The 12103-nt window shown below is 30.6% G+C and overlaps 1 protein-coding gene across 5 annotated transcripts; it reads right to left on the bottom strand.

The window, feature by feature from the left end:
- Nucleotides 1-2664: 2664 nt before the first annotated feature.
- Nucleotides 2665-8029, bottom strand: LOC111424773 (1-acyl-sn-glycerol-3-phosphate acyltransferase gamma-like). Of its 5 annotated transcripts, none has more exons than XM_023058443.2 (6): nucleotides 7894-8029; nucleotides 6288-6483; nucleotides 6056-6228; nucleotides 5836-5997; nucleotides 4179-4737; nucleotides 2665-4123 (listed from the first exon to the last, which is right to left on the bottom strand). In XM_023058443.2, exons 2-6 carry the CDS (start codon nucleotides 6475-6477, stop codon nucleotides 4035-4037), a joined length of 1173 nt encoding a protein of 390 aa, XP_022914211.1. In that variant the 5' UTR covers nucleotides 6478-6483; nucleotides 7894-8029; the 3' UTR covers nucleotides 2665-4034. The 5 variants fall into 5 exon arrangements, with proteins under 5 accessions (XP_022914211.1, XP_022914212.1, XP_022914210.1 ...); XM_023058444.2 differs by having other exon boundaries at nucleotides 6288-6478; XM_023058442.2 differs by lacking the exon at nucleotides 7894-8029 and adding an exon at nucleotides 6692-6839 and having other exon boundaries at nucleotides 6288-6478.
- Between the last annotated feature and the right edge of the window lie 4074 nt (nucleotides 8030-12103).

Raw genomic sequence — 12103 nt, 5'->3', positions numbered from 1 at the left:
AAAAGAAGTACAGTAAGCTGCAAAACTCGATAGCACATTGGAGCTTGTCCAGAAGGGGAGACACCAGACTATTACAGTGCTATTAAGTGTCAAAAAAGGTTGCGATTCCGTTTGGCAAGATGGGTTGCTGACAAAAATGGTAGACGCCAACCTGTAGTGAAATGAATAAAACTAAACCAAATGATGTAACCAAAACTAGTTAGAAAGTACTGGATTAAACGAGAATGTAGAAAGACAGTCTTCTAGACATAATAAACGTTTACTATGTTTACAATATTTTCTCCAGTAATATAATACATGTAAATACCTTCTACCCTCCTCCTCCATCTCCACAACCCCAATCACCTCCCTCATCCATCTCTTGCCCTCACTCCCTCTCCCAAAATCAGCCTACAGTCCATCGCCTCCTCCCTCATCTCGCTACATCCTCTCAGCATGTGTTCCAAATCCTCTCCACATCGCCCGCCTAGTACCTATTCCCTCTCTCTTCATTGTCGAAGAGAAAAGTCGAACAGAAAAGCCAACCCACGAAGCATCAATTTTATGTTCAGGCAACTTAAAAAAGAAGTACAGTAAGCTGCAAAACTCGATAGCACTTTGGAGCTTGTCCAGAAGGGGAGACACCAGACTATTACAGTGCTATTAAGTGTCAAAAAAGGTTGCGATTCCGTTTGGCAAGATGGGTTGCTGACAAAAATGGTAGACGCCAACCTGTAGTGAAATGAATAAAACTAAACCAAATGATGTAACCAAAACTAGTTAGAAAGTACTGGATTAAACGAGAATGTAGAAAGACAGTCTTCTAGACATAATAAACGTTTACTATGTTTACAATATTTTCTCCAGTAATATAATACATGTAAATACCTTCTACCCTCCTCCTCTATCTCCACAACCCCAATCACCTCCCTCATCCATCTCTTGCCCTCACTCCCTCTCCCAAAATGAGCCTGCAGTCCCCTCTCTCTTCATTGTCAAAGCGGAATCTGGCCACCAATCTTTTCCCTTCCATCATATCTAACTTCCCGTACATGTGACCTTCTCTTCTGCCTCTGTATGTCCCTGTCCCTATCCCTCGGTTCTCTCCACATTTCACCTCTCTCCACTCTTCTATAGCCGATGTCAGTTATTGAATATCCCACTCTCCTATAATATCATTAATATCTCCTTGCCCATATATCAACCTCCTCTCCTTGATTCCTTTCCTCGTATTTCATTGCTTTTCTCCCAGCCTCCACCATTATTAAATCCACCTCAACCTTTTCCCTCTCTATATAGCCTGGAGTCTCCCTTGCCAACCCTAGTATCCATCTCTAATACCTTGTTTGCACATCCTCCAGCATTTATGACAAGGATACCAGAATCCAAGATGGTATTCAAAACATGCCAACACGTCCACTACATGACTCACTTACTCCTATATTCTCTGACATGTTATTTTGTATTTTTATCTAGTATCTGACGTTCCTCATTGTCATTCCTACAAAACTAATAGATCTAGCTTTGTTGGTGTGTTAGTCTATATAGAGCATCATATAGTTTGGCTGGTACCATGTCCACATTCGAGTTAAGCTGCTGATCAAAATACTGAGTCCATCTATTTAATATTAAGTTAGGGTCCGACACAAGATTCCCATCTTTATCTTTGCACAACATGATTCTGGGTTTAAATCCCTTTGTTTTTGTTGATTGAGCCCTTCTTTTGGTTCTTCTGCTTCTTCGTTCCTGGAATTCGAATCTCCTGCTTTCTCGTCTCTCTGTATTCTTCGACATTTCCGTTTGTTCTCTTCTGGACCATTTTGGCACTATCTTTCTGTATTCTTGCTCTATCACACTCAGTATTAAACCAGTCTTTTCCGTTGTTTATGTGAGTTAATAACTCCTGAGTCAGTTATTAAGAGAGTTATCCTACGTTTTCACATCATTTTTTCATCAAGGTATTTCTTTATGATGAAAGCATCCCTCTTTTGTAAATGGCCCCGATCTTAAAACACCCGATTAAGTGCCTCTGTTGTCAAATAGCATTATCCTATTATCATCATTGTATTTGTGGTGTTTCATCGCAAAACATCAAAGAAACTTTAAAATAGCATTAATCTTGTTTCAAATTTTTATTAACAATTATTTTTCGGATTTTACAAATAACTTTTACAACAAACCTTGATGATGATCTTGCCCGAACGATTAAAAATTGATGAAAAAGATTGATTGATAAATAATCTTAATCAATTAAATTTGTGCGTGGAAGATTTTCAATGAAAATTGTATTGTTTCCGGCGATAATTTAAAATGGATAAGTACCCACTCGTAATTTGATTAGGTGTAAATAATTTATTTTAAAGCAAATATTAATTAATTGGTTACCCCTTTGAGATATTAATGTATAATAAATGTATTTATTTTTTTAATCTTTTCGAGTGTTTTTTTCTCCGGAAATGATGAGTAAGCATTAATTAATGTTGACGACTTTTCCCCGTCTGATAAAAAAATATCTTAATGAATTATTTCGTTAATAACAAACAAATTTTTTTTTATTTTTGGGTTTTAATCGTATAAATAACAAAGTGCTACTAAAAGATAACAATTTTAATCGTTTCTGTTATAAGAAAGGAATCGAAATCCTAAATAATTGGGGATTAAGATTAATTAAATTAAAGACGGAGATAATCACATGAATGATTTAATATCTTTTTAAAAACAACACATCTTTTGAAAGAATCCACCCTAAAATACATAATTATTAAAAAATAAAATTGTCATCACCAGCTCAGCTCTTAGGCTTATTGTTTATAGTAACGTATTGATAAAAAAAACGTTAGTTTAACTTATTTTGTTGTGCAAAAATTTGCGCTTTATAATAAAAATGTACAATAAAAATTAGGAAATGAATAGAAACATTTTGAAAATATAGGCGCAAAAATATAAACACTCTATTTTATATTTATATATTCTAACCAGTTTTTTTTATTCTTGTACCATCCCTGCCACTGTTAAGAAAGTTAAGAAAATCTTTGGCTTATTCCTTTTTTCCTCAAAACAATGAGTATTTATTTTATATTTAAATAAAATTATAAAGAAACCAAGCTGCAATAAATAATAGTATGTATATTTAACAAAAATGGGTTATGTTTTGTCTCAGCTTAATTTATAGTATCATTTTTAGGTAAAGAGCACAACTTGTCTTATGTAGTATTTTGAATAAAATGATTCAGAACGTAATGAAGCTAAGCTAAACCACCTAAACTTGGTTTACAACATCAGGAATATAATCTATTGCTGTTTATGTGAAGAATATTTAGTATAATTGCTGCGGTAATCGTAGGAATGTTTCTGCTTTCTGTCTCCATAGCATTATAATTATAATGTATCTTTTATAATTACCGCAATACAATTTATCAATTTGATCATATTCAAATTTAAGATCACATACTAAGAGACCATATAACATTGATCTAAAATCATTGATTTAAAATCTAAACATTCTACAAGTTTCTCATCACAATTAATTTAAGATCTAAATAGATTATTTATTTATTTATAGTAAGGCACTATTCAACTAAAATGCATTGAACACCAACACTTAATGAACGATTATAGCATTAAAATTAACTTGATTAATCGAGATTATACAAAAAAAAAAGAAATAAGCCATTGATTATACCTTACTATAAAAACAAAACATTTTACATTAACCAAAGACCAAAAGCGACGATTAGAATCGATTATTTTTAGCCACTTTTAGATGTTATTGTCGATTTTTTTAATGCATCCAAAATACCCCTTCGAAAACACCACAATAAAAACATAATTTGTAATTTTTAAAATAAAAGAAAATTTGATGTCTAAAAAAATATGTTTTTTTTTCCATTTTATCTCTCAAAAATAAAAATAATAAATTAACTTAATTACAAGTTTTACACACAGTTGAAGCTGTTAACATAAAACTAAGAAATACAAAAAAAAATGTTGTGTACACATCGAAAATACGTTTTAAATAACATTTTATCACCCCAATTTAGTTGATTTCTTAAAGTTTAATCCACTTTTTTAGGTGAATTAGCTCCATATGAAGATCCTTTACTGATTTTTGACATACCAATTGTTTTATTTAAAAGAACAAAAACTGAAAATTAATAAAATTAATTAAATAATAATAAAAAGATTAAAAAAATACTTACATATACCAATAATACTCATTCCAATTGAAAAATACAACAACTCCCCGCTAAATAATAACTTAATTAAAGAATATCCAATTGGACAGAGAATAACGACGAACCAAACGGCGATATTCACCAAAGAATTTACTCGCCTTGGTAATTTTATTACAGCAGTCTTTTCGATACCGGAAGTTTCGAAGAAATCGCCTGTGTTTATAAAACTCTCTTTTAATTTATCCTTTTCAATGAATAATTGTCTCAAAAACTCTTCTTGTTCTTCCTCAGTCGCTGGAATATCCTCCATCGGAATCCGTTTCATATACAAATGCGCCGTAACTGGATAACCCAACAACAAACCCGTCATCGTCGGCCTTCCCGTGTCATTTTCTTTGAAAGCAAGCTCAATATCGTAAACAGCGGGTACTTTTCCGACCATGGACGGTAAACTAGCTACGAAACCTTTCGTTCTTGGAAGGAGATGGTGTTTTAATTGAGGTAAATTTTTCTCGCGCGCAAACTCTAAAGAAATCGCGTGCTTTTTTTCCGTAAATCTTGTACCTTCCGGAAATAATAATAACTAAAACAAAATAAAATAAATCAAAATAAAGTTTTGATAAATTCTTCTTTATTGATAAACAGCTTTTATCAACACTATTAATAACTATTAAAGTCAATAACCTTAATAAGATACTAAATAAAGTTGAAAAAAAAAAATAAGATAACCTCAAAAAGTCAGTTATGTCACTTTGACATTAAATTATTAACCCTTTCAGGCCCAAAATAAAAATTATTGAAATAAAAAAAAAATTGTTTAAATTTTTAAATCACTACACTGAATCTGTTGAAATAAATTATTAAAAAGGTGATTTCTTTGTGATATCACTTGGAACGAAAGAGTTAAAGTGATTCTAACCTCAAAAAGTTATTTATGTCACTTTGACATTAAATTATTAACCCTTTTAGGCCCAAAATAAGAATTATTGAAATAATTTTTTTTAATTTTTAAATTTGCAAATCGCTACCACTGAATCTCTTGAAATAAATTATTAAAAAGGTGATTTCTTTGTGATACCACTTGGAATGAAAGAGTTAAAGTAATTCTAACCTCAAAAAGTCCTTTACGTCACTTTGACATTAAATTATTAAAATGATTCTAACCTCAAAAAGTCATTTATGTCACTTTGACATTAAATTATTAACCCTTTCAGGCCCAAAATAAGAATTATTGTAATAAAAAAAAATTGTTTAAATTTTTAAATTTACAAATCGCTACCACTGAATCTTTTGAAATAAATTATTAAAAAGGTGATTTCTTTGTGATACCACTTGGCATGAAAGGGTTAAAGTGATTCTAACCTCAAAAAGTCATTTATGTCACTTTGACATTAAATTATTAACCCTTTCAGGCCCTAAATGGAATTATTGAAATACATTTCTTTTTTAATTTTTAAATTTGCAAATCGCTACCACTGAATCTCTTGAAATAAATTATTAAAAAGGTGATTTCTTTGTGATACAACTTGGAACGAAAGAGTTAAAGTGATCTAACCTCAAAAAGTTATTTATGTCACTTTGACATTAAATTATTAGAGTGATTCTAACCTCAAAAATTCATTTATGTCACTTTGACATAAAATTATTAAAGTAATTCCGACCTCAAAATTAAAATACTTACCCACATAGGATCAGGGTGTTCAGATAATTCAGTAACTTGTTTCCTAATAGTTTCTCTATCTTTTTCAAATGAACGTTCAAGAAAAACAAACTCTGAGAATTTCCAACACCATCCCAAAACCGGCATGTATTGAATAACTCTTTTAGCATACGCCTTACAGTTCTATTTAGAAAAAAAATTTAATTAGAATAAAAAAGAATAATAATTAAAATTTTTTTACCCCTAACATATGTATCCGATCACAAAGCATCCACCCAACGAGCCAATCGATTTCGTACGAATGATTCATAACGCAATAAGCATGTTCTTTACCCCAATAATTATCGAAATCTTTTTGGTTTGCGTAAAGGATAACTTCCGATCCAGACCACCAATCACACATAAATACTAATTCTGTTTTGTGAAAATAAAGTATTAACAAAGTTAATTTAACATATAAATTGATGACTTACGTGAGTATATACTATAACAACAATACCAATTAAGCTTCCTGTATAATCTCTTGTTGATTTTGTGTAATGTTAAATATAAAATACATTGTACAAAATTTACAATAATTCCTGACGTGAAAAATGTGATAGCGAAACATAGTTGTATAAGCCTGGACCGTTTCAACGTCTGAAGTTTCTTCATATCCATCATTCTAACCTCAAATTAAAAGAAAATAACAATTATTTCAAGTTTTTAACAAAACGTTTTTAACAAGACTAAATTTAGTCCCTAATTTTGCGTTTATAATAGATTATTTTTTGGAAAAATGTTCACATTATCGATTGATAATCAACGTTTTTGGAGAGGTTAGGATACTCAAATGCTCCCTTTTTAACAATAATTATTAAAAAAAAATTAAGCTTACTGCGACGTGTTTTTCAACTCACGCTCAAACACTTTATGCTGAATCAATTATTTATTAACGGAGATTTTGCATTTTTAATTAAAGCCTTATCACTTTCAGGGTTAAAGGTACGAATTGTCACTCTGACAGCCGTTAAAAAGGTTATTTTTTCTGTCATTTTTTGGTATAATTTTTCAGTAGGTCAAATGATCGACAGATCAAATTACATACTTCCTATATCATTATAATTAATGGAGGGAGATTTAAATAATTAATTTTTTTTGAACAAAAAAATTAAATTGTTCTTAAACAATCGATTTATACGATAAGAAAATTGCAACGGAACACTTTTAAACGACCTTTAACATTGCAGTCTTTTATCTTAATTTGTTTTATCGGGTGAATTGTGTCATAAGTAGATTAGATTTTGTGATAAAAATCGTCTCTTAATTATCGAGTATTATACATTTGATATTTTTTTTATTTATATCGTACATGTGGATTTAGTTTTAAAAATAAATTGTAAATAAAAAAAGTTCATTTTAATTTTATATAATTTTTAGCGATTAAATTAATATTGTTATGTTGGTAGTTTAATAATATACTTCAAATGTCAGTTTGGCATATTATTATAGTTGTCAAAAGAAAATTAAAAATTTTAAATAATTATTGACATATTATTTTGAAGAGCAACATCAGATTTATTTCTTAAAGTAAAACTAACATTCTATTTTGTTGCAGGATTAAAAAATGTATGGGTTGATGAGAGGTCTATAATAAATTATCAAGAATAAAACTATAAATTGAGGTTAGATTGTAACATGTCAAAAAATGAAGAAATGTTGAATTTCTGGAATTCGATGATAAAAAATAAAAGTTTAAGGGTCCCAGAAGGAGTCTCATTGAATTCAGGAAATCTTCGATTAGTTATCAAATTAACTGTTTTTATAAATAACGGTAAATTTGCGCAATCCTACTATATTTGTTTATTTTTTTTTAGGTCAACTTCATCAACAAGGTGATAAATGCGACTACATTCTAAAGATTGTTAAAAAATAAAGAGTAATATGCATACATTAATTTATTTGAAACAAAATAAAAATTAATCTGATAAAAGGAATTGTAAAATCTATAGAAATGGAGATAAAAATAGTATCTTTTATAGGTACTTTAAAAATGACCTTTGTTTTTGTATCAAAAAGTAACAATTCAAATTTACTTACGTTATTTTTTTTTGATTAATTACAACTTGTTTTCAATCACACCAATTAAATACAACTTCAATTAACGATTCGTACAGAAATTGTAAACAGTAAAAAATTTAAAATTAACTTTATTTGATGTAATTTCAATCCGATCGTGACAACGAATGACACAAAAATGAATAACACAATATTTTTATTCAACATAAGCACATTGAGAGAGAATCGCCGGATTAATTGATAAGCAATGTAGTCGCGTTCAAAGTACATAAGTCACAGTTCTATTGTGTATTGTATTCGTTCAGTTTCGAATCGTTTCTTCCACAAGTGGATCTAAGTACTTAAATAAAGAATCTAAATAATCTAAATTTAGTAATTATATCATTTTCAGTTAAAACCGAAATTTTTTCTTTTTAATAAATTAATTTAAACCAATTTATGCTAAGGTTAACAACCTCTTTCATTAAAGAATTTTCTTTTTTCGTAAAAGAGATGATGTGCATTTGGGTCAATAACGCATTTGAGTAAACGTTTCTCTTACCGCATTCACGTTAATTTAAACCCCGTTAATTAAGTAACGTTAGGTATATTTAGAGAAATAATGATTGGTTTAATTGCTCGTAAATATTTTATTGCGAAGTTCTTCCTAAAAATATATAAAATGTAACAAAATTAATATTCTCCAATTAGATAGGATGTTACACTTATAGTATTTTAATCATAACAAGAGAACCTCTCAACCGATTTCGATGAACTATATCTCATTTGAAAGCTTAATCATTAACCAAGAAGAAAGTGGAAACGCCTGATTAAAATTTCTTTCGAAGTGTGCTAAAACAACAAGATATTGCGAAGGTACACGAATATAACACAAAAATGACTGAATCTTTAGGGGGAAATAACTCGTAAACGATTTATTCGATTATTAAGATTTATACGTCGTTTGATTCGCTATAGTTTCGAAATTATAAATTGTCTGATCTCAATTCTTTTCCGTTAACCTTCTACAGCTCTCAGAATTACACCGTGTTTGGTGCTGTGTTCATTCAAATTCGTATTTTTCTCGATATTTATGCATCTGAGAGCAAAAGTATAAAAGAGCAATATTATTAAGAATAAAATTTGCTACAACTTTTAGTCCAAAAATTTTTTTCTAAAGCGTTCTGAATCTCGTGCTCAACCACAATTTCATCTAATTCATTGGAAGAATTTGATGCTTTGGACAGAAAAACTTATAAAGAAATCAAAACTGCTATTTATTATTACACGACCCTATTTAATCTATATATTTCTTACGGTGCATAAATTTGTATTAACATTACAATATATGACAATAAAAAGTCAGATAGAATAAATAAAAAGTTATAATTAATATCATAGATATTTGAAGCTGATAGAACCGATCCAGTTTCTAAATTAAACCGATTTATTAATAATAAATCGTGTTTTATTTCTTGGATCATTTTCGTTCGCTCATCGTTTTCGTTATTTTGCGGTAATTTTTGATATATATCAAAGGTTATTGAACGAATTCTTTTAAATTCTTCGTTAAGACGATGTGAAATGTTTATCAAAACAATGCATAACATCTAAAAGAAATATTTTTTTTAAATATATTTATTCACACAAGATAATTTAAACTTACCGCATCTCGAACTAAAAATATCAAAAATTGACAAGAAGTCCGAAAAGTATTCTCTTGGGCATAATGTAGCACAACAAAAAAATAATGGACGTAACTCACGAAACAAATTTGAAGGTAATTGTGATATTCAAAAATGAAATATCCGTAAATGTTGTTCCAATGACTAATTTTTTCGCAATATTCGATTAAAACGTTAGCGTCGTTTTTTAATTTTAGCTGTATTTTTTTGAAATCTTTTTTACATAAAAATAATCTTACATCGATTTTTTTAGACAAATCATTTAAATTGATCGTAATTTTTTCGATTTTTTTGTATATACATTGCACGAAAAACGTTACGGTGCCAATTAAAAAATAAATTTCGTAATGAATGATAATGTCCAAATATGTTGAGCTAATAAAAACCATTTTTTCGAACAACAACCCCCAAGCGTAAAAAGGGATTATTACAATATGAATAAATACAAATTGAAAGAAGAACAACCAGTTTATATTTACGTTTTGAACCTCGATCAATCCATCTAAAAGTTGAACAAAATCTTGATTTGATTTAAAACAGCTCAAATACAACAACGTTATTATTGTAATAGTAGAAAATATTTTTTTTATTATCCCAATAATGTCGGTTATGTGTTGGGTTTCATCGTTTATTATTTTTATTGAATTTGTTATGTTAGAAAAAATTACAAAAATTATTATTAAAACAGAAAATATTCTTCGAATGATTTTATGAAGATTCGATATTTTTTTGTTGAAGGGAAGTAAAAGAATATACATTTCACATTTTAGAACAAAGTTGATAACGTTTTTGTGATTCATTTCTTTTGGAGAAACTCGACTTAATAAAGGCTAAAAAAAATTGCTTTTAAGAAAATTATTCGTTTTTAGTAAAGTGATTGAGGCAATAAAATTAGATCCTTTTAAAATAATGAAGTTATATAGCAATATAGATTATTTCTAAACGATTCTAATTTATTCATCTATTATTATGGCTTCTATTATTCTTACCTTTGTTGTTGTTAGAAGCTGTAAGCCGCTTCTAGCAGTCTCTTCGCTGCTTCTCTTCTTGGTCTCTATCCTGTTTGGAATCCTTCATCGTTCAAATATATTATCTAGAAGAGGAAAAAGCTTAAATCCTTGCAGCAGACTTTCTTTCATTCTTTGTTATGAGGGACTTTTTTTTCCCAATTTCTATTTTTTTTTCTTCCTTAGCTTCTAACCGCCTTCCAGCCACTCTCGTCCAGCTTCTCATCCCATGCATCTCCTGAGCGTCAAGCTTCCATTTCCTGTCTCCCCATTTTGCTCTTGATCTACCAGCCATGCATCTTCTTCCTGGTTGTCCCGGAAACACAGTCTTTACGGCACGTGTCTCTGGCATGCGTTGTACATCTTCTGCCAAGCTGAGATTTTGTATCCTCTTTATACAGCTCATATAGTTCATTATTGCATCGTATCCTCCACTCTACGTTGTTGTATTTGGGTCGTAAACTCATTTTCACTTAGAAGTTCCTATTGTTCAGAAAGGAAATAAGGTTCCCTTTCAAGCTCGTCTTGGTCATGTTTGCTAACAGGCCATCTTGCCTTCTACTAAGTTTTCTACATCATCGCAATCGTCTGATGTCTTCTATTCTGGGCAAGTTCCAATGTGCTAATGAAATTTGTTTCCAGCTGACACCTTGCCTATTTTTCCTGAATCCAAATTGATTATTTGGGAGTAGCCCTTTCTTTTCTACTTCTTCTTATAGTCACTCCAGCAAAAATCTTTCACTAATTTTCAACAACTTGGTCAAGATACTGATCCTATTTCCAGGCTGTGATGCATCTTTTCCCGGTTTTGGAGTTATTAACACTATCTCCGTTCTTTAAGAGTCTGGGAATGAGTTTAGTGTTTTACTTGAGATACCTTCCATTCCGGCCACTTGATATCCTTCAAGGACATTATCAATTTATTTCTTGTTGTCAAACTGAGGTTCGAAATGATTTCACTTTTTCTTGATTGTTGAATACCCAATGTTATGCCAGACTTTTTAGTGGCGTTTTGGGTTCTAGCTTCCTTCTTACCTTCTTCAGAAGCTTCTATAAGGATTGGTTAAGGTCTTGGATTGGGAGATAAAACTCTCCCATATCGTAGATCCTTCGTTAGGCTCAACTTCTTTTTCGCGCTATTTTTTCCTTTATTAATTTCCATAGAAGTAGTATAGAAACGCCGATTCTAGACCGGAAATTGCTCCTCCGCTCCTCCGTGACGTCATCAATCCAATGTAAAAGGATAGGGGGGAGGGGTGTCAACCAAAGGCTTCGGGAAAAAATAGGTTGGTAGCTAGATATGGTGACTTTTTAAAAAAAAAGTAGCAGTCTACCTTGTCGGTAATGGTTTAGTTCCACTACCAACCACTAGGTGGCGCGTTACTTTTTTTAAAGGTCACCAGATCTAGTTACTTTTCCAATATCAACCTATTTTTTTTTCTCCTCAGCCGTAGGTTGGTACCCTTCCCTATCCTTTTACATTGGATTGATGACGTCACGGAGGAGCGGAGGAGCAATTTCCGGTCTAGAATCGGCGTTTCTATACTACTCATAGATAAA

Source organism: Onthophagus taurus, chromosome 6 (assembly GCF_036711975.1).
Source record: "Onthophagus taurus isolate NC chromosome 6, IU_Otau_3.0, whole genome shotgun sequence".
In the NCBI taxonomy this organism is placed as follows: Eukaryota; Metazoa; Arthropoda; class Insecta; order Coleoptera; family Scarabaeidae; genus Onthophagus; species Onthophagus taurus.
Note: the sequence above shows the minus strand (reverse complement) of the source record. Positions and strands in the feature narration are given on the sequence as shown.